At 40.9% G+C, this 24,039-nt stretch overlaps 1 protein-coding gene across 2 annotated transcripts in view; it reads right to left on the bottom strand.

The window, feature by feature from the left end:
• peli1b (pellino E3 ubiquitin protein ligase 1b) overlaps positions 1–24,039 on the bottom strand; it is a 51,320-nt gene that overhangs the window by 14,851 nt on the left and 12,430 nt on the right. For both annotated transcript variants that reach the window (XM_084948423.1, XM_084948424.1), the window contains exons 2-3: positions 7,557–7,871; positions 322–451 (exon numbers count right to left, since the gene is read on the bottom strand). In XM_084948423.1, coding sequence (XP_084804549.1) covers positions 322–451; positions 7,557–7,639 — 213 coding nt within the window. In that variant the 5' untranslated portion in view covers positions 7,640–7,871. The remainder of the gene's footprint in view (positions 1–321; positions 452–7,556; positions 7,872–24,039) is intronic.

Here is a 24,039-nt window from a genome sequence, read left to right as displayed (position 1 = left end):
GAAGCTCTGCTGAGCTTTTTTTCCTTTTCTCTCCTGACAATTGTGTGTGCGTTTGTGAGATTCATTGTGTGCAGTACTTTAATATCACAGAACAAAAAGGCAGAGTTTCACAAAAGCCTTTGTTGGAGCACTGCAGGCCAAAACCACTGAACCAGTGTGTTTGTATTTGACGTTTTCATAAAAACAACATCCCACACCTACGCAGAGATGAATTAAAGAATGCAATTTTCCATCATTAAATGTTTAGGCCATATGTTTAATGAATCTAACTGACGGCTGCAGCTTTGTGATCACTTGTAAGTCTAAAAGGTCGTGTCTCACCTTGGCTGCTTGTGGAGAGCAGGCGACGTGAACTGTGCTGGGCTTCACCCCGTTTGCCTTCGGCCTCTTGCAAAGTGCAAAGCGGCTTTTACGTCGCCCCCGATCCCCGTTGGGCAGAGAGCCATTGTATCTGCATGTACACACACACACAAACATAAACACACTTATGCATGCATAAAACAATAGGGCATTATTGTCTGGGCAGCTGCATAATACGCTGGAAAAAACAGTCATTGTGGAAAATGCTTGAGGCCTTTTAGTGCACTCCCTCCAAGAGCCTAAGACTACACGCACACAAACAGCAACCTATACTTTTTATACATGCCTTTCTACAAAAGTACATCATGTGCCCCAAAACAATAAAGCCCTCCAAACATAACCCTCGAAAGGCTGAGAAAATAAACACACAGAGAGACTCATTTAGACTGATACATGGCTGAGGAAAGGAGAATAAACAGAGGCGTTCCCTCCAACAGAAAAGTCTCTGTGGCTCTCAGCAGCACTGTGACTGCGCTGTTGTGTCTCTCTGAGCGTGTGTGTGTGACTTTGTTAACATCCTGAAATAAGAAAACATTCATCACTTCTGTCCACATTTCAGAAGGTCAACAAAGTGCCACTGATTACCAAGACAGAAAGAAAAAAATGATATCTGGTTCATCCCTCTCATAAAACCTTCCACTTTCTATTCAGTACAGCAGAAGGTAGGCGCTCACTCGCCCTCACAACAACACAATCAACAAAAGGAAGTCATTAAAGCAAAACAGGTTGAAAGGCAGTTTGAGTTTCCAGGTAAAAGCGGCCACAGAGGATTTCAGGAAGTAGTTACATTATTTCAAAACAAATTCCAGTAGAGCCGAAGTTATTTGTAGTTGATTTGTATCCAGCAAAAAACAAAAAAAACAAAAAGGACAAAAAGCTGATAGCATTGTTTTTATTTTTAACAAAAACAAACAAAACAATACAGGTTGAATGTTACACATTGGATACATGTTAAAAGTAATATAATTATAAAGTAAAATGCTTTAATGAAACCAGAGGTCAGAGAAGCTGGAAACAAGAAGTCAACAGCCACTGAAATGACCACGTGTTATAACCCAGTTTTGCAGACTAAAATTACGTCAGTCATAACACACACACACACACACACACACACACACACACACACACACACACACACACACACACACACACACACACACACACACACACACACAGGCAGAAGATCACACCAGGTGCCACTCTTGTCATCTAAAAGCAAGAAACTGAGCTACAATTCACACAGACCCTCTTGGACAACAGAAAATTGGAAAAATGCTACCTAGGCTGTTGAGTCTCGACTTCTGTTGTATTGTTCCTGACCATGTCCATCCCTTTATTACCATCTTTGAATGGCCTTCCAGCAGCATAACGTGCCCCAAAGATCAAATCATATCATATTAGTTTCTTGAACATGACAAGTAGTTTAATAAACTCAAACGACCTCCAGAGTCACCAGATCTCAGTCCAGCAGAGCACCTTTGGGATGTCGTGAAACGGGAAACTCGCATCATAAAATAAAGAAATCTGTAGTAACTGTGATGCTGTCATGTGTCAATTCGGACAAAAATCAAAAATCTGATGAAAAAAAAAAAAAGGATCCAACCCAGTACTAGCGAGGTCTACCTAATAAAGTAAACTAATTGTATTTAAAAAGGTCTTGGGACATTTTTGGAAAAATATGGAAAATTTGGATCTTACAGAAAGTCCATCGGAACAGTATGTTGCGCTTTTTGAACTGCTGCAAGATTTTTGTCTAAAATTGTACAAGAGGAGTGGTCTGTTGCACGTTGGGCTTCTCTGACTTAGTTTATTTGTACAACAAGGAAATGCAATCACACATAATTTGAAGTCTGCCACTAATTATTTAAGCAGACAACACAATAAATAGTCTAAGCAATATTTACATGTATTTATATAAACACACTACATTTTGGTTTTGGTTCTGTTTGCTCATTTATGGAAAATTGTAACGAACTTATTACTGAACAAAAAGAGAGAAATTTCCAAACACATCGGATCCGTGTTTCTCTCAGTACACAGATGTTTTGCTCGTTATTGCACACACATGTTTCAGATAAGCCGTCACCAGTGTGAAGTGATATTCCTATGAGCGGTGCCACGGCTTTATAAACATTACTGCATGCATAAACACTGCTCGCTATTTTAACATTGTTATGACATCCAGAAGCCACAGACGTTACGGTATGAACTCTTCTGACTTATACCCAAACTGCACTTTACGTCTCAGAACACATAAGAAACAGTCACACGTAACTCAAGGTTCAATGTGTAGTCTTTCAAAGAGGTAATCTTCTTCATACAGAAAACTATTCATGCAGTATAAGCACAGATGGAACATGTCTCTGGCCAATCAGACTCTTGAAACAAACCCACCCCCTCTATGAAGTCCAGGTATGACAGACGACACAGGCGGGTTTGTGAGGACGCCCAGCCTCCAGCTAAATGTTTCTCTGAGTTAGAAGATCTGGGATCAAACAACGCTTGAAGGGTTTATGAGTAACCATGGTGAGAGAACAGAGCCACGGCAACGTTTGGGAAGAGTAACCATGGCAAGACTGTAACCATGGTGAAGTTTAGCCCGTATCCAGAGCAAGGGCAGGGCGGTCTGCTGGAAAGAGCCCAAAGTGTTGCTGGCAGTTCAAAATCAGGTTCCCATGGGTAGCAGTACTGCATGCATGACACGAATATTCTCAACAACAAAAGCAGAAAGGTCAAAGATCGGCGACAAGTTAGTGTGCGTTCATAATTGTGCATGCAGGTTGGAAGACAGGAAGAACCAGAGTCAGGAAAAAGTTAGTCTGAATGTGCAGATTCATACTGTATTCCTCATTTCCGACAGCTAGCACCATTTAGTATGTCTGTGTGTGTCTGTGTGTGTGTCTGTGTATTCACTCCAAACACTAATAAACTAAATCCCAGTTTGCAGCAACAAGGTAACACTCATACAGTAAACCTATAAAAGCATAAAGGCAGGTAGTGTGAGCAATTACTTCTCATGCATGAGTCACTCTCTGTGTCTCTGTTTGTATGTGTAAAACCAAGCAGCAACTATCAGGGCTGAAAAATAAAGTGAGCAGGGCCAAAAACCGCAGTTCCTCTAGTGGACATTTAAAGGCCAGCTCTGATAGTGAGCCAATCCCCAAAGACATGTTAAAAACATACAAGTTTAACTATAAAATGATTACAGCCTATACAGGGCTTAGTTTATACGGCATAAAGTTTGGGTGTATGGTCCCATTGACTGACAGGTGGATGCTGACATGGGTAAATGTAGTCTCCAAGGCCTCACCTCTATCATTGGGTCTCCAAATGCGGCATTTGGGAAAACCTGACAAATTATCTGGCTTATTGTTAAATCTACCAGTCCAGTCACCTTTAACACTGCAATAGTACTGACTTAGAGTTGGTAATTACTTAAAAAGATGTTGTGCTTTAAAAAGTAGGCATTAAAAGACAAAATATACATGATTGTAATAGTTCTCTCCGTGAGACCTGTATCTATGTGTTTGCACAGCTGTGAAGTATAGGGAATCACATTTATGATTCATGAGGATTTAAGCCACACGGATAAACTAATAATATTTGTGGACACACAGTTAAGCTCACAGAAATGATGCATGCAGACAGACAGAGGTGCACTGGGGGAGGGATCTCATCTACAGCGTTACAGCTGTTTAAAAGCCCCACATGCATGTCCAGGGCACCTGCAAACAGACCATCCCCAGAGACACCACAGCATTCCTCCGCATTAGGCTACTAGCATTACTGGGCATGAAACATATTGGACTAAGTTAGGCGTTTAGATCGTTGATGGGTTTCTCTGTTACTATTTGTGGATCTGTTGTCAGTTACACAGGCGACACAAACAGAAGGACAAACAGACATTCAGATGGGTGGAGTTTACAACAGCTAAGCTGTTTACTTCGTAGAGCCATGAAAACCTTCCAGCTGCCTTCCAAGTAATTTATTGCATTGCCTTTTGTCTCCCAACCCCCCAGCTAGCAAAAGTGCAATCATCCTGATTTGGCACAAGGTTTTATGATAGGGAAGAGGTGAAACAGAGAGCCCTGGTTTCTTGAGCTGTTTACCCATCATGCCCCAGGAGGATGCTGGCAGTGATTCAAGGTAAATCAAATGATCAGCTCAATGCAGTCACATTTTTACATTTTCTGAGGATTTCTTCAACAGCTGCTTTCCGATAATTTATTGCGAGACATTTGTTGTTGGTGTCACAGTACAATTTGGCTGCAACTAGAGCAGCTGAACACAGTTTTGCTATGGGCCAGTTGGGATCCCACGAATGGCTGGAAATATGTTGTGCATGAACACAGTTTGATAAATAAAATAAAAAAAATATCGTGGATATCATTTAGCAATGATTTAGTCCACACAAAGGCCCCAAAGTTACACCATTTAGTCAGTGCGGGTAACTAAATACACAAAAACCAACAAATCAAACTAAGTCTGCAGCTGGCTACGATTTGGGCCTTTGCCAGTTTTAATTGACAAAGGTCTCATGTGTCTTTGAGTTTTGACACATGAGACTAGAGCAATGCTACTTTATAGCTCAGTCACACTAGAATAAAAATAGGATATCAACCTCCTTGGAGAAAAGTTGCCCAGTGATTGCACTGAATATTTTTGCTTTAAGATACCAGAGGCTGAGCGTGCAACACCCTTTACTTTTGGATGGTAACTTTCAATCGACAAAGGATTGAAAGACAAGAAAGACAAGAAAACCCGCAGCGTGGCTTGAGTGCCGGTGATGTCTTTACTTGACTGTGATAGGTCAAAACGCCTGCTGTGGTGCTAATGTGAGGGTTAGATGCTCAACTCCCACAGTGACCACTCACAAAACACATGCAGTTTCAATGAACCCTGCAAAGGTTTAAAGAGCAGCCTCAGTTGCTGCACAGTATGTATTTGCTCATGTCATGAAGCAGTGAGTGCCTGTGTTGACCTTTAAAAAAGGGAGGCCTGACCTAGAATCAAAAAACTAGGAGCGGAAAAAGCAGAGCAAAACGGAAAACTGGGGTTCTCCCTTGTAAAGGCATTGAACTGAGTTTACTGCTCACTGCGGTTTTCCACTAGGGAAAATTTCCACGGTCATCTCCCTGACAATGCTGCTCTAGCACAACCCAGAACAACAAACTGTGAGTCAGCTGTGGATCCAACTATGTGTGTGTGTGTGTGTGTGTGTGTGTGTGTGTGTGTGTGTGTGTGTGTGTGTGTGTGTGTGTGTGTGTGTGTGTGTGTGTATAAGACATGAAAAATGTGCGCTCTATGCTCATAAATGTGTGTGCGTGCATGTGCATGTTTGTGCGTCTGTGAACGTGCATGTAAGGAGTCTTTCCGACATCTGCATTCCTCTGTGGAGTGGGCTGGGACAGGGACCAGAGTGGAATGCCCCTTTGGGGAATAAACAGGAGATACATACAGATAGAGGAAGTCCTCCACTGTCGGTTGTTACTGGAGAAAGTGTGTGTGCAGTTACAGTTATGTGTCTTCTATGCTGAAGATGCAGGGTGGAGTGAAGGGTTTTTCCTACAGCTGACTATGTGGACTCAAAACAAATCTCAGCATCCACTGATCTAGTAACACATCAAGCAATGTGGTTACTGTCATGTTCAATAAGTCCAAAGCACCAGATCTGTGTGTTCTCAGTGCATGACCCTGTGTGGATAAAAAATATCCCCACTGTTTATGCTGCTTTGTGGAAACACATTCCTTTTGTTTCTTTTTGGCATCTTTTCAAAAGAATCATTCTAAGAGTGTCAGAAAATATCCACAGATAAACTGACCAATCAAAGTACCTTTAAAATTTCACTGTATTTCTCTTGCAAACCCTATTATGTTTCTATAATTCTCTTCAGCAGAAATCAGCTGAACAGTAAAAACATTATTAAGCTACAACATGTTGCCGGTTCTTTGGTGCTTTTTAAAAGTTCTTTAGTTTTTGGGGCGTTTTTTTGCTGGTTTTATATCTATAAGATGGTTTAGGTGACATGAGGGTAATGAGGCTGCATTAGCCAACTTATTAGCTCAGAAAGGGATCAACTTAGAGAGCCAACATTTATAGAAAAGTCTGAATCAGTGTTGAATGATACATTACATTTCTGTAACCAACCTCTGTCAGTCCAGCATCTAGAATGCCAGATAATAACTGTGTAGCAAAACACAGTCAAAAAAAGAGCTTCATGGAGTCCCCAAATCCATAACAGTGACTATATTCATCATGCATGAGCATGAAGGGTATTAAGGTATTATCTGTCTGTGTTTTGAGGGTGAGTCTTGGCTTATGAAGCCAGATTAACAGTACTAGAACTTACTAGTACTAGTACTTACTAGACTTAAAAAATAAACATGATATTTTGAGTATTGAGGTGCCAGGGAATTTAACGAATAATTAGGCAGATTTAATTTGAGCTTACTTTTTTATTACAATTATTATTCTAGCACCATGAAAACATTTCTGTTTTTTCACCATGCTGCAGTATTATTTGGCCTGTATGTGCTATTGGCTATGAAATAAAACAATATAAAGCTTTTATGAGGTGTTGTAAACGCATAAATGCAAAAAATTTGGGTCATTTTAACCCACCGCTTTGTGCTTGCTAGGCAGCATGATGGTGTTATGATACATCATGTGTACTTCAGCTTTTGTGGATATAACTGAGATGTTGCTGTCATGGAATTAAAGCTACAGCATGCTCTCATAATGTGCTGCAGGTGCATAATTGCAAAAATTAGGTCATTTGATCCCATTACTATGTGGTTGCCAGGCAAACTGATGGTGTCCTAATAAATCATGAACTTTTGTGGGTATAAGTTATTATGTTGCTGTAGTGAAATAGAAACGATACAATGCTTTTACAAGGTATAGCTGCATAAATGCTTAAAAAAAAGGTCACATTAGGCTGCTGTTAGGTGGTTGCTAGGCAATGTGACAATGTCATCATATCTGATATAGATAAGAACCTTTCTGGGCCTATGATGTACCTGTGTGTCAAGTTTGGTTGCTCAACTCCTGATCCTGTGGGAGGAGTCAGCGGCCCAGACTCAAACACTTACTAATATAGTAAGAAGATTAACAGACAAAAATAACTGCATAAAAATAATACAAATTCAAAAATGTGTGTTCTGGATGTGAGGCTGAGTATCTGTCATCTGCTTACCCTAGCACAATGAGCTCTCCATACTTCACTGGCACTTTGGTGGAGGCGGTGGTGGAGATGTTTTCCTGCTCCGGGGAGTACATTGGGCACGGTTGATTGAAGTCTGGAGGAATTGCAGGCAAGGAACGATGGGTGAGATGCAACGGGGTCACGGGAGGAAGGAAGGGGCAACGAGGGGAAGGGAGGGGGTTGGTGCTGATCGAATGGAGCACTGGGGAGAATAAGGAGAAGAAGGAAGGGGAAGGGTCAGCTGAGCCTCAGCTCCACCCTGTCATGCTTCATGGGTCCGTCTCTTGTAGCTCCACTTGTTCTACACTGAAAAGTGACAAAGACACAAAGATTAGTGTGTTTACTCACAGACAGTCCTGGTATCAGATCATTTAGATACACACTTTTCTTTTTTCTGCAGTTTACTTTACTATTTTCACCTCAGGCTGAGAAGTAAAATGACCTTAAAGACTTTACAAAGTTGGGCATCCTTTCATCTTCACTTATAGAATAAACTACGAGTTTAAGATTTTAACAAGCCCTCAATCATGAGGCTGTCCTTTATAGGGGCTCCACATGTGTAAGTCATTTAATGCCACTTTAAAAGAAGATTAATGAAATGACATTAAGACCAAATCTTTGTGTACGGGGATCAAAATTATAGGCGGCTGCAGCCACAAAACTTTGTAAATAAGACTTATAAATTAACCCCATAAAAGATGGTAATTAAAACAACAGAAGAAGCAGAAATGAAATAAACTGATAATTATAAATGAGACCAGAATCGATGACAGATGGAGATAGATGGAAATTATTTGGTAAGTTTTTCCTGAATCTTCACCAGTGCTGGTGTCGACCAGAAGAATATCCAGGCAGTCTGTTCCAGATTACATGAGGGGTCGAGCTGGTTCACAGTTTACAGGCATGTCTGAGCGATATTAAGGTCCCAGATGTTGCAGGGCCTTACTAACATCCACTAAAATTTTAAAATCAATTCTAAATTTAACGCAAAGCCAAAGTAATGACCTCAGAACAGGTGTCATATGGTTATATTTTCTTCTTCTTTTTAAACTGCGGAATGTCTGAAGTCAATTAAGATGCTCTTTTGATATTCTTTCGAATATCACGGCCATATTGTGACCATAATCAGCCCGTGTGGTCTGATTATGGTCACAATAGACAACCTTAAACTTCCGCAGATTAAATAAATAAAGGCAAATGTCTACACCTTCACATGTCTGGATGGGAAATCTTTCTGCTGACTGATCTGGGTGTCTGCGTTAAGCGCTTTGAGTCATTTTCTGAAGTCAGCATTTATACACAACTTTCTAAATACACAGGAAATCAAAGAAAGGAGAAGAGAAAGAGAGTGTGTGTGAGAAAAGAAGGCATGAGAAAAATGGAGAGGATGGACTTCCTGTTACTTTAAATTTAACTCACGACCTTTCTTGTGTAAGTCCCCCTCTCTTCCAATTACAAGGTAAAAAAAAAACAAACAGCATGCACATCTTTCCAAATAAGAATATCATCACTTCAATTCCAGGCAACCCTCCACATATGAAGCAGAATATTCCCTGAGTGCCTATTTGCTTAGAGAGTGCATGAATAAAGTATAGAAAGTAAAGTGTTTTGATGAAGAGTGGGGGTAGGTTTGTTGTTTCTCAGTACTCTTAGTGAGGCTAATACAGTCCCAAAAGACTGAGCGCTAGGTTCACGCAGAGGCCTTCCAAATAAATATTTAAGGCACAATGCCCTATTTAGTTTGGACTAAAGGCAACAGTTATATGAGCGCTTGTGGAGCATCAGAGTACACCATTTAAAATCAAATCGAGCCCGAATCCAAGGACGTGGCTTGTAGATGATAATTAAACAACTCACAAAAACTTCCTTTAATAGACTAGACTTGTTTTAGGACCAAAGTTAGAAGAGATTCATCTTTGCATAAGACTAAAACACCAGAGGCATCAGTACCACTGGCCTCTGTCCAGAAAATAAAGCTTGTTCCAGGGGTTGGTTTTCTTTAATCTGAGATCAACTGGCCACTAAATTGCTATCGAAGGTTTTTGTTATTACAGATGTGACCTGACTGCAAGCCTTCAACTTGTGGTTAGAATTACTTACTTAGTGATTCTTAGTTTGTTAAATAAAGTCTGAATTTGTAGCACCAAAACCACTAATAACAGGTGTCCTATGCAGCATGGCATAGGTGAGCGCCTAAGCCATGCTGCAGTTAAACTGCTGTCCTGCAGAAATTACCTAACTATTTGAGCAGAAATTTCTTAATTTCTGTTTCAGATGTATGAGGTTTCAACTGGAATCTAAATGCAAGTAGCAATGCAATCTTTGTGATTTTCGCAGAGTTGTCACAGTCAATCACCATATTCTCACATGTAAGATTGCCACCTTGAGCCATGCAATCACAAACTGACAGCAGAGCCACTTTGCCACACCAAAGTGGCTTTGAAGACAGCAGCTGACTATGAATTTTTGCAGACCTGGTTTCAATCTCTTAAGCAATCATCCCAAAGGCAACAAAACTGCACACTCACGCCACACAGTCGTAAAACCTCTGCTCGTGCCACGCTCTCCAATTTCTCCAAGTCCCCATACCACCAGCATCAGTAGCCTTCTATAGGCAAGCTGGCCATTAAAGCACTTTTACACTGTACATTTCTCTCTGCCCTGCTGTTATCACAGATGTGTTTAACTCGCTTGTCATCCTAACAGAACAAATTATCACAGTAACAAGTGTCAAATGTATTGTGAATGAGGTTTTCTTACCTCTGGAACAGAATCTGGAAGTTCAGAGGAAAGCTTTTTATGGAAAGGCATCTCTCATCAAACTATTCCAGAAATGAAAAAGCTACTTCCCAAAATATATATTTAAAAAAAAGATGTTCTGCTGTTAAGAACAGTGCACACATGAAATAGAACGCACAGTACCATGCTGTGCAAAACAAAGTCTGATATGATTTGTTGCCCTCACTTTTAGAAGTCTGCTGATTACGCCTACAGCTCATATGCTCAGTGGGTTACTAGGAGGAAGATGCCTCTTTGCGCTAAATGGTAGATGCATACACATAAACAGTTCCCACACAGAAACAGGAAGTCAGAGTGTTTATACCACCACAAGCGCCGCTTTCAGGCCAATCAGTTGTGACAAGCTGTGGGTATCAGTGGTGCACCCAGCTCTCATTTTTTCTACTGCTGCGACATGTCATGTGCAAATTAAGCTCGCTGTAGCTCAAAACGTTACCTGGAGACGAGTAAATATTACAGCAGAGAGCATGGGGAAACACTGCATTGTGGTTTACACTTGAGTGGCAGTTTCTAGAGGTGAGAATACATTTACATAATTTAGTTCACTGGTGAAGAAAGGCTTTCCCAGGTTCAGCTTTGGGCAGCTTTTAATGACCCAGAAACCTACTTCTTGGTCTTGCTGACAGTAATCTGATCTCTCATGATAACATGAGAAAAAAATAACATGAGGGAGGAGTTGTTTTTTTAAGTACTCAGATGAGGGCATCACAACTAAGATTTTTAGGAGCTAGACGCTTTACATGCTAAATGCTCATGCAGTCATAAACTGCTTTACAAAAAGATCCATGCAGCCACAGTGATATTACTCACTGGTTTTGGACCACGTTCTCTATTATTTTTTGGAGCCAGAGGTGACCATATTTAGATGCCTGACACCTACCTTTGTCATGACACCTATTCATCAGATAGATAAACTCTAGTATCCAAGTGGATGAGCTCAACCTGTGAGCTTTCTAAAGCTCTAAAGTTGGGTATTTTAAAATGAGTGTCTATGGGGAATGACAGTAGACAGCAAAAGATGGACGCAGTTACCATGATGTTCCCCACAAAACCTCAAAATCTGTTTTTGCTGCCACCATCTTGGCGTTGTGAAACCAGATGTGACAAGAATGAGGGGGACTATGTTGGTTAATGGTGGTGGTTAACAACTTGTGACTGACAGGCAACTGGGAAATCCTCCTTTCTGAAACTTCAATATGACTGGAAATGAGTGACTCAGCCCATAACCTCAGATGTCATGGCCCAGGACTGTTTTGCCATAGAATCCTATAAGACGAGAGCCCCTTTTTGCAACCACAGACGTCCCTTCTTTGTGGCCAATAAAAAGAGCTTGAGTTTAACTCATGTCTTGTCTTTTTGAAAACTAAAAAACAAAAATTTGGTCCACCCCAAGGATCGGGTCCCCCGACACAAACAGAGTAATATACTGTACGCTGTTAAGTGCCAGGAGGAATGCCAGGATTAATACATCGGAGAAACCAAAAAACCTCTGGCGAAGCGGATGGCACAACACAGAAGAGCCACCTCGTCAAGCCAGGACTCTGCAGTCTATTTACACCTACAGACTAGTGGATGCTCTTTTAATGATGAGGATGTACACATCCTGGACAGGGAGGAACTCTGGTTTGAGCGGGAAGTCAAGGAGGCCATTTAGGTGAAAAGGGAAAGACCATCTCTGAATCGAGGAGGGGGCCTAAGGGTACATCTTTCGCCATCTTGCAATGCTGTGATTGCAGCCATACCCCAACTCTCTTTGAATCGTACTCATGGCCATTGATCAGTGGTCTTTGATCAATGAGCTTTGATCAGTGGTTGTTGATCAATGGTCATGAGCATTTGCATATTAATGAGCAAGGAACTGCTCTCCCAGCCCATTGTTCCTTCAGTGAGCTGGTTTCAGTCATTATGTAAATGTACTGTTTATAAGATTGGGAAAACCTGCAGTCAGCTGAGACTGAAGAAGTCACCTGGATGAGTAATGAAACGTTTCTCCCACTGAAAACGCTACGTCCAGATGAACAGAATCAACTTTTTGGGATTTGAAAACTATTGTTACTAGACACCGACACCGCAGCTATATTCAGTGTTAGTACATCTGGTACCAAGCTGGGACTACACATTATTTTTATCTGATACAATGGTCACAGTGTCAGATTAGCTGATTATTGTATTTGACTGAGAACTTGGTAATAAAAAAGACAACTGGTGACGACTGTGTGCTCACAGATCACTGTGGAAGATTCACAAAAATTCCAACGTGCTGTATCTGGTTCAGACTAGACAATATCAGATGATCAGGCACGTCATTTCACCCCATCAGAAAGATTATGACTTACTTAGATTAGCCAGAACTGTTGTGGCATTGCTGACACTTGAAGAGCAGAGTTCAGCAGGTGCTGAGAAGAGCAGTGAATCCTCTCAGCTTATCCCGACACTAGACACTACTGTGAAACTAGATGCAGCCCACATGCTCCTCTTACAGAAGAGGTTAAACCCACTAACCCCAAACCTCGACTCTGAATTATCAGCACACATGAAAACACACGTCTTACTGCACAATCAGCAGTGCTGAGCAAACTGTTGGCTGACTCACTGGGAATTGATTTTTTTCCAATGGATCTAGACGTTGAAAACAAAGCAAAAACAGGTCAGGATGCTGTGGGTTTCATTACTGGAAGCGGCTCCAGGATGTTGATCTTTCTGTCTCAGCTCAGAAAAACCAGTAGCTGCCTCTTCAGGAACAAAAACTGCGCATTCTGGTTTTTTCTTAAAACACGACCGAGGTAATGGTGAAAAGTGAGGTGGTATTTGTGGTGCTGGATGCACATTTATGGACTCAGCCATGTTCAAACAAAGCTACACTAAATGGACAGCAAAGTGGACCATAACGAACAAACACAATCATTTAATCTGAAAGTTATTTTTTGGCTAATAGATTAATCATTTGCTCTACAGACAAAAACTATGCAAATCTAATATTTTGTCACTGCTGGTATCTTCACATACTCACTTTACATGTCTTTAAAAACAAGTGGGTGCTTTCACTCAAGAAAAAAACTGAGCAACGATAAAGAGTGCTGCGGATTCATTTTCTGGCAGCTCTTCTCTGCTTTAATTTGGTTTAAACAATTTGTTAATCTGCCCACATCATTTGCTTAAAGAATCATCTTTCTGAGGAAAATAAATGCATTTTGTATTACGGACTAATAATATCCATAAACTGGAGGAGCTGAGGGGGAGCAAACTGTTTAAAAAGGACGTCCCCTGTACACATACGTTGCATACACTGCATGGGCGTGTATATAATTTTTTTAATGTGTGTCTGACTAAGCTCTCGGCCTCTGCAGCTCTTCATGACATAGAGCTCCGTGTGGCTGCATGCCAAGTGCTGCTTAGCGACCGAGACACAGTCCTACAACAATAGGGCCAGATCTCAGAAAGGCTGACTTTGCTGGCCGGGGTCACTGCTTGTAACGGCGAGCTGCTGACAGCGAGAACAGAAACCTCAAAATCAAAAGCCTTCTGAAAAGTTTACTTCATGAAGGCACCTGCTATTCTCACCGGCTTCCAAAAGAGCTCAACACATGATGAACACACACCAAATTTTTCATATTTGCATGCAGGATAGCAGCTGTACTTCTTCTTCTTAATGCATCGCCAACTTAGCAACAGTGCAACATGTCAAACTGTGCTATTTAGTGTATGCCAATGAGCAGCACAGAGCCGTGCCCAGTGAAACCGAGCTTGCATCAGCCCCCCACGCCACACACTTAACAGAGATCTCTGCGGGATTTGAATCCAGCACAATGCTTTCATGTTGAGTTAAAATGTGTGCAGTTCTTAAAAAGGGTTGTGTTATGGTAAGTTAAAGGCTGACACACTTTCAGGATCACAAAGCACAGCTTTGTTGAAACAAACAACATAACTACAGAGGCAGCGTGTTTCTCGGCTGGCAGGTCAGGAACCTGAAATGGGTCAGAAAATAGAACTAACAGGGTCGTTCCTGGTTCAGGAACTGCTATTGCTGACCACTTGGTAAATAAAACTGTCTATTAGATAGAGTAAATGGACCCCAGTTTAATGGAATGGTTTAAGAAAATAATTTTATTACAGTTCCAATGACTTTTCTTTGGCTCTGTATGCAGGAAATCCCTTAACTACTCCACAAAGTCTAGTGCATGACTGAGTGAGAAGGCAGGTCCTGATATGCATGAGCTGCTGGCCTAAGGCCTTCAGCTTGGCTCATGTGAAAACACCTCCCAAAACGGACACTTATCTACATATTAGGGACATTTTTAAGTGATTTAAATTCCTACTTTGGTGCCACAATTCCTACATGCAGCCCTAATGAAATCCCAACGGAGACAGACTTCAATATAGAAGCTAAAAGTGCAGTGTTATTCTATTAACCTTATCTAATCTAAAAACCCAAATGAAGGCATGTTATTGTTTGAGCGTATGTTTTAGGTGGAGGTCCTGACTATACATTAGCAAGATTTGTCAAGAAAAGATGCTCAGAAAGACTAAAGTAGGACTTTGGACACCTAAGATTGATTAGGAAGGAAAGAAAACCAGGACCTCCTACAGTGCAGCATCTTCATTACTGGAAAGCGGTAATGAAATCCTCCTGGCAAAGTGGGTCATCCGATCAATAAATAATCACAGATGTCTGGTACAGAGTCAAAGGGGATGGCATGTTTTAGCCCTTTTGGACTAGATGAGGTATTTAATATGAAATACCTGTTGCTTTGTGAAAAGATAACCTGGACTTTGTCGGTTTTTTAGTGTGAAATTGTACAGAATTAGAAAGGAGATCTTTAAATTCCAGTTTTAGCAAATTCAATTTTTTTACTTCCCCTTTCTCTTAATAGCAAAGATGAAAGCTGCATTTGATGCTACTATAATCCAACACAGTGTACGGCGATGCTAAAATTTTTTAATAACTGAGTTTCTGAAATAAAATCCACCTCATATTATTGTTCTTGAAAAGTCACAAACACACAAACTGCCCGGGTATTCTGCCTGCTTGCTTAACAGTAAATATAATCCAATGCAGGCTGAAAATAGGTAACTGTTGTTTTGTTAGTTTGGGCTTCTTGTGTAAAAACCAGAATTCTACGTGAGGAAAGAAATAAGCTCATCTCATCACTTGTGGCTCCTGTGATCTTAATCAAAGCTCTTTGTGACGAAGGTCATCATATGCCTAATCATCCCAGTATTACTGGCTCTCACCACATCCTCAAACGCTGAGGCTTTTAGGCATCTCACACCTTTCATGTTTCCTATGAGTGGCGTGCAAGCGAGGAGCTTTGAGCTCCCCAGCTGTTTCGTGCTGAGCAGCAGAATCACGTGTGCTTCAAAAGCTCGCAGCTTTTTAAAAAACAGAATCTCTCCCTCCGCCATCAGGCCGAGAAACAGCGACATGAGGGGGGCTTTAACTTCTTTCCATCATGTGTGCATAAAATCAGAAATTCTAATGCACCGCGCTAGTGTGAACTGAAATTTCCTGCATCTCGAGCCCAGAGCTCACTTTACAGAAAGGTGCTAAGTTCAAGACAACAGTGCCAAAGTCAACTCTGCATTCAAAGAACCCAGAGTCACATCTGCAGTCAGAAAAATAGATACATAACATGATGTGCACTACTGTACTGTCAGTCGGTGGAGTATGGTTAGAGAAACTGCTGAATCTGCACTAGGGCTGCCACAAACGATTATTTTGATAGTCGACTAGTCACTGATTATTTTTGCGATTAGTCGACTAATCAGATCATGCATCCATTGGACGTAAAATGTACAGCTTATTGCACCAGCATGCATCTGCTCTTATATAACTATCATTAGCTTACAGCTTTAAGTGTTTAAGGTATGTGCTAACTAAAAATAAAGACAAGATGATAGTTTATTAAATGTTGATGACATTTGCAGACCGTCTGCTCCTTGCTATCTAAAATATAACGGGACACCGGAGTATATTCTCGAGCATCTCACACTTCTGATAATCAGTTGTCTGCTTGACGTTTATTCAGCTGTGTAAAAACTAAGCCAAACCGATTTACTCAGGAACAAATAAAATACTGAAAAAAGACAAACAATAACATTTTTAAGTTATCTAAGTGACTTATATATGTTTAACCTGAGTAGCAAAAGACGGCGGTGGGTTTGAAAACGATTTAATAATAATAATAATAATGGATTGCATTTATATAGCGCTTTTCGGGACCCCTCAAAGCGCTTTACAATACCACTATTCATTCACTCTCACATTCATACACTGGTGGAGGCAGCTACAGTTGTAGCCACAGCTGCCCTGGGGCGCACTGACAGAGGCGAGGCTGCCATATCGCGCCATCGGCCCCTCTGGCCATCACCAGTAGGCGGTAGGTTAAGTGTCTTGCCCAAGGACACAACGACCGAGACTGTCCGAGCCGGGGCTCGAACCGGCAACCTTCCGATTACAAGACGAACACCCAACTCTTGAGCCACGATCGCCCCCAAGTCAGGTGTTCTCACCGGCTCTAGTGAGCCTTGCCCCCGGCTAGCTATCGAGCTAACAGACGTCTCCGAAAACGTTGGAGCGCTTTTGAAAATATGTGGTGTCTTGATAAACTGAGCAGATATTTGAGGTTTACACAGTTACATTCTCGCCTGAAAATTTGTTAAACTTTATTTTGTTAACCAAAAAGAATAATAAGAGTAATATTAAAACTAACTAGCAGCCGCCATTGTTGACAACTGTTCTGGGCCGCGCTATGAATTCTGGGACACAGCTTCTTCTTCTTCGGGGTTTAACGGCAGCTGGCATCCTTGTACATGCAGTGCTGCCATCTTCTGTTTCAGTCCGTTATTGCACTCTTAAATCCTACTACTCATTCCTGCGTCTTTTGGGATCTAACAAAGCTTCAAACGACGCGTCGACTATTAAATTAGTCGTCGACGATTTTAATAGTCGACGTAATCGTGACTAGTCGACTAATCGTGGCAGTCCTAATCTGCACACAAGCAGCTGGAAACAAATACGACAGAGTAGGGAGAGGTGAGACGTCTTCTTAAATGCAAACGTCGCTGCTCAAGCAAAATATCCAAAAGTCCTCATTTTAGTGCTTAAAAGGATTGATCAATCAGTTATTTATGATTGCCCCTTAACTCTGAGCAGACTTATTTAGTCTACTTACTGCAATAGAAAGATGAAAAAACTGTTGTAAACAGAGAACACGGCAATGTAGAGCAGCAAGAGAGATGCTCGATGGTGCTGAAGGACAGCCGTGCTGTGACAAACGTTTTAGCTCTGATCGCAATCTGTGCTGAAACCTTTTTATGTCACAGGTGAAAGCTCTTGAAACCGTGATGCTTACAAGTGAAATATGAGAAAACCACAGCAAACGAAAAACATCACGATATTCTGAGCTACTTCAGAGATACAGTGGGTGTTGTCCTACTTTCCAACTGAATTTACAAAAATACTTTATTGGTACAAGTGTTGGTTTATGGTAATGTCAGTAAGACACCTGCTCCCACCCACTGTGCCTTCCTCCGACACTCAGGTCAGGTTAGTATTTCTAGGTACCAGCCTGAACATCAAAGATGGTTACAGTGCAGCAAAACCAAAGAGGGTTCCCATCAACCAAAAAATGGTCGAATGCATGAGCAGTTTTTTTTTTTTACTGTTTTTTAGATGCCAACAGTCTCTAAATTCTCATATAGAAATGATTTCTTTTACCTGCACAAGTAACCTTCTTTAGTACAGATTTAAGGATACCATCAAGATAGAGCACAAAGGAAGTTTATAAATATTCACTGTGCTTTTTCTAAAGTGAATTAAAATCTTTGTATCCTCATCCAGTGGCTAATCATCTCACACCACCAAGAATGTGAAAAACAAAACTCTTTGTCCCCGTCACACTCCCAATCTGCCTAACCTGCGTTCTGTATGGAAACCAGGGTAAGCTTCTTGAGCTCAGCAGAGCAGCGAAAACAAATCTGAGTGCAGAAGCTCGTGGCCTTGAGGAATGACCTTCACAGAGAGGAGGTTATTGCTGCTGTGGTCAAAGCCCCTCGCTCATAGCTGCAAATTTGAAATGTAATTCCTGCTACTATCCAAAGTGCAGAAGCAAATTTCTGTCATAACATTATTCACTCGAGTGAAGTGCAAATGTAAATCTTATATGTAACTACGGTGACGGCCTGCACCAGCCATCACAGGGCCTGAAATTCATATTTCCAAACCGAGAGGAGTATTTGGCCTTAAATGCTTCCTGCAAAAGGGATTTATGCACTTTGAGGGTGTTCCAGCACCCTATAAGGGAATAAGGCGGGCAACTTGGGCAAGACGAAGCATGGAGTTTTGAGAAGTTTACTTGTAACCTGCAAGTGGAAGTTCAGGTTCTACCATCTCCTCTCACTGATCTGTCAGTTATTTTCTATATGATGACATAATCATTGAGTTAATCTTATTGAGAGAAATAACATATTTCTTCAAAAATATTACTTTAAGGACAAGTTTATGAAGTATTTTAACTCAGTCATTTTAAGTTGTCCTAAAATATGACAGAATAACAAAAAATGATACAAACATTGTAAAATGGGAAACCTTTGCTGACACAATGGCAGCAATATTTTGTCTTAAGAAAGCAACTAAAGGAGCTTTAGTGTAGAACCTTCTTGTGAACTACAAAGCAGCCACTGTAGACTTCAAGGGTCGGGTTAAACATTTACAATTAGGTACAAACATTTATTAAACAAAGCATAAGAAAAAAAGAGAACAGCGTCAAGCTTACAACTGTGATTTTTATTTTCCTAGAAGAATCTCGATGTGGGGGAGGAGTCAGATGGCTCAAATCACAAACCTCAAACACCAGCTGGTTGATGGAAGAGCCAATTTCTCAGCCGACTCAAAATGTTAGCTGTCTGCCAGATTATGATTTCTAATTAAAAAAGGTTTTTTAAAAAAAAGAATAAAAACACAAGGATTGCAGCTGATCAGGAAGACCAGAATGAGTCTAACTTTCAGTGAGCTGATGAGAATAATTTCTGCCTCTTTACCTTTAATGAGAGCCGACAAGATGTTTGTTTAAATAAATTATTAGCTCAGCCTTTTCACATCCAAAGAGCAGTGAGAAGGCCTTTTCCGCAACTAACCCGTCACACGATTAATCTTTGCAGAATCAGGTCAAAGTGCTAATAATCCAGACGCTGACGCCCACAAACAAATTACAACCAAATGTGAAACAACAAGTTTGATGCAGATGGTGTTGTAAACATAACAATAAAAAAGCCTCACGGGTCTTGACATCAGTCGTCTCTTTATGGCTTTCAAAGAAGGAAAGAGCTTGAGATGAAAGGCTTCCTGCAGGTTCTTGGAATGTCTTTCATTGTTTTTCCAAATGGTGACTAAAACAGAGCATTATCCAGCACATCATGCTGGAGCTTTTACGACCGTAGAAAAAAAAAAGGAGGACTGCAGAGTCTTGACCATAAACCTCATCCTCGTAAGTGCTGTTGGTCTTAAAAAACCAGTTTCATCCTAACAAGACCCAATAACAAGTCAAATCATGTGTTAACCCTACAAATTATGGTTAAGTATTTTGGAGAGTTCCGTTTGGGTGTGGGAGGTTGTGTGTGTGGGGATTTTCTAATCCACTGTGAGCGTTTGTGTGAAGTGAAATGCATTTGTGTGGGTGCAGGCTTGTTTTCAGGGTCTCCTCTTCAGTGTGCATAGCTGCACGGGTGGGTCAGTTGAGGAAGATTAGTTTGCACACTGGGAAGATTAGATGCTCGATGATTCAGAAAGTGATCTGGGAAGCAGGAGGGTGAGCAAACATGATGATAGATTCTCTCTCTTTTCTTTCTGTCTGTGTTTTCCTTTGTCAGCATGGTTAGATCGATGGACATGAACAGCTGGTGTTAACATTACAGGACATGAAAAGAAAGGAAAGAGGAGGAGAACTCTAAGGAAGTCACCCGGGACATGGCACGGAAATGGACTCTGTGAAAGGTGTACACTGTTTGTTCTCATGAGTGGCCTTCCACTTATGTCTACACTTAAGAGTCCTCAGTCCAGCGCCATGCTTTTTGGACTCTACTAGAGTAGCTCTGCACAATTCACAATTCAAAATGATCCCAATTTAATTAAACTGGGCCCCTCAGTTAATACTGTATCAGGAATAGACACACACTCACCAGACACTTCCTTAGGTACACCTGCTGATAAAAAAAAATCTATTCAGCCAATCACATGGCAGCAATTCAGTGCATTTAGACATAGTCATTTTCAAAAGTCATTGTCCCGTTGGAGTTCAAACCGGGCATCACAATAATGAGGAAAGATGATTGGTCGTTAATGCTAGATGGCATCCGAGTATTTTAGAAGCTGCTGATCTACTGGGATTTTCCCACACAGCCATCTCTAGGGTTTTTTGAACATTTATAGAAAATGTCCAAAAAAAGAGAAAATATCCAGTGAGCAGCAGTTCACTGGGTGAAAATGCCTCGCTGATGCCAGAGGCCAGAGGAGAATGCCCAAACTGCTTCAAGCTGGCAGAAACTCAAATAACCACTTGTTACAACCAGGGCATACAGAAGAGCATCTCTGAACACAAAACACACATAAATGTTGAAGCAAAACCACTCTTGTCAGCTAAGAACAGGAAACTGAGGCTACAGTTCACACATTTCAGTTTCTATGGTTGGGTCAGAATTTGGCACAAACAACATGAAAGCATGGATCCATCCTGTTTTGTATCAAATGGTAAATGGACTGATTCTTATATAGCGCTTTTCTACTCTCTCGGAGTACTCAAAGCACTCTATACAACATGCCACATTCACCCAATCACACCCATTCACACAAGCACTTTCTTCTAAGGTTTTTACTGCTTCCTAACTAACATTCATAGACATTAATACTCCGATGTATGTATTGGAGAGCAACTTGGGGTTAGTATCTTGCCCAAAAATACTTGGCATGCAGACTGGAGAAACCAGGGATCAAACCTCTAACCTTCCGATCAGTAGACTTGCTCTACCTCGTGACCTACAGCCACCCCACATCAACAGTTCAGGCTGCAGGTGGTGGCGTAGTACACTTTGGGCTCCTTAATACCAACTGAGCATCATTTAAATGCCAAACCCATCTTCTCATGGCTGCTTCCAGCAGGGTGCCTCACCATTTCACGAAGCCAAAATCAAATTCAAAATGGTCCACCTTTCTGGCACCTTACTAAATCAATGCCATGAAGAATTAAGGCAGCTGTGAAGACAAAAGAGTCCAACCTGCTACTAGACAGGTGGACCTAATAACCTGTCTGGTGAGTGTTATTACAAATAAACAAATAATCAGATTGACCCCCACAAGACAACTTGGAGATGCATTCTGAATACTTTATCTTATGAACTGTTATCTAAAGGTGAGATAAGCTTAATGGTTCAATACAAACATGTACATTAACTGGCACATCTCTACCCGCTGCTTTCTCAGAACATGCACGACTGACCACATGTAAAACAGAACATCGAAGGCTTTGAAATGGTATGAGTAACGATGATTCTTGCTCAAAAGCAGTAAATTTTTTACAGAGTGGAGAGATGTTCCAGAGGACCGCTGGTTACTGTCCAAACTGACTGGATGATGCTTCGAGACAAAATCTAAAAATCTGCCTGCGCTTGGCAAATGCCGAGCGTTAATTTTCCATGCTGCTCACACTCTCCTTCAGTGGTGTGACTTGGATTTAAGAAATAGGGCTACAACACCTCCTACAATGTAAAATTTAAATTCTTACAGTTAATGTAAAGATTTTTTTTATGTTCACAATTAGCTCATTATCAGTCCATTTCTTTATCTATTAAACTTATTTCTAATCAAACAGATTAAATAAGTCCCCCAAAGAGTACATGAGAGTTATTTCCATCCAAAGAAACTATAATCCAAGACGACCTTGTGTCTGGGAAATTTACGGCTGATGCAATGCTACAGGAAATTAGTGCAGTGTGAATTACATCACCTACAGCTCAGCTGCGTGTACACACAGAGATAAGACGGCATTATCAATAGCAGTCAAAGTGGGAATTCCTAACACGTGCTGCTGAGTGGTAGTTTCAGCAATAAAACTGAAATAAAATTACTGTTTGTATGGCTGTGAGTGGTTTAAATGTATTTTAATTTTGATGTTATTCTGAGGCTAAATAAATACAGGACCTCACAGGACCATAGGATCATTTCTGTTGGGATTAGACATGCCTGCAGCTCGGCCTGCTTGAAAGTGATTTACACCGAGCCAGTGTGTCGATGCACACAGGAAGTCCCAATTCCCTGCTCTCTCACAGACAGGCACACACTTATCGTGTTCAGGGGTCCCTGGAGGTGCTCTCCAGTGTGCGTCTGTGTGTGGTCCAGTATTTATACCATGATGGATGAACACATAGTGTCAGGCTAGGATCACATGAGCCCCATGACGCTGCTCGACAGGGAGAAGATAAAAAACAGTGGGCACGGTAAGGCAGACAGCGAGTCTGTCCAGCTCAGAGGAAACTGGAGATAAAGGGTGGCAAGTTCAGTTAACCTCCAGGTTTAACTTCTAATAATGAAGCTAAAACACACTTTAACAGAAACTCAACACACAACAACTATAACTTCTATACTGCACACACTACAAAACTCTTTGTACAGATATATTGGGCAAATCCATGGACAGCTCCTTTGTTTCGTTTTTAGTTTTGGTGGTCTTTTTCCTTTGAATTTAACTCAATAAGTTGTAATTTGTCCAAATTATACATGTTCTTTCTGTATATTAGTTCTGCTTCTCAAAAGACAGGGCAGTTACCCAAAAATGATCGTCTTTAGTTGTTGTGGTCCAGTCAACTGGTGTCTAAAAGCTCATATTTTACACCTAGACCAAAAACTTTGCGTGTGGTTGTGTGCCCAGATCAAATAATATGCTGTTATTCCCACAAGCTAAATTATTTTAAGTCTTTTGACTCATTTTAGTTCATCTGGTTTAAACTGAAATGTTGAATTGATCCTGCCTGGTTGGGAAATCTATCAGTGAACCTCGACTTTGCAGTCCAACGTTGAAAGAGAGACAAATTCAAAGAAATTCAAAACAAAAGAGAAAAAAATCCAGGATCTAGGTTTTACTGCAGGGTAATTGTGAATTCTTCCTCAAGCTTGCAAGTCTACTCGTCATCTCATCATGAGGATAATTTAATCACTACCCAATCAATAGAATCCCATCAGCTATCACCTAATGTATCAGACCAGTGTTTCCTGCTTTTCAATATTGCCAGTGTATATCTGGATAATTAATAAGTAGGCCACGACTTCCTGTTCTTTATAGCCCAAATACAAATGCTCATTAATTTTGTAAAAAGGCCATTTATCATCTACTGACAGCAGATGGTTTTGAGACTGTATTTTGGCCACTGTATCCCTCTTTTGATTTACATATGCACTGTTTACATGCATGCAACAAAAGCCCACCCAGGTGTCGTCCATAAATACCAGTTGGAAGACAAACAAAAACCAAAAAAGCTCCCGGTACCAAAAACTGAATATTCATATTCATATATCAGTTTATTGTAACTGACTGCTGCAAAATATATGTGACTTCACTGGATCTCATTTGGTTTTGTTTGTCTTAATCATGAAAGCTGAGCAGAATTGTGATTTACACAAGAAGGGAGA

This window comes from Perissodus microlepis, chromosome 13, assembly GCF_051167445.1.
Source record: "Perissodus microlepis isolate ML-2025 ecotype Zambia chromosome 13, ASM5116744v1, whole genome shotgun sequence".
In the NCBI taxonomy this organism is placed as follows: Eukaryota; Metazoa; Chordata; class Actinopteri; order Cichliformes; family Cichlidae; genus Perissodus; species Perissodus microlepis.
The sequence above is the reverse complement of the archived record's forward strand: the minus strand, read 5'-3'. Positions and strand labels throughout refer to the sequence as shown.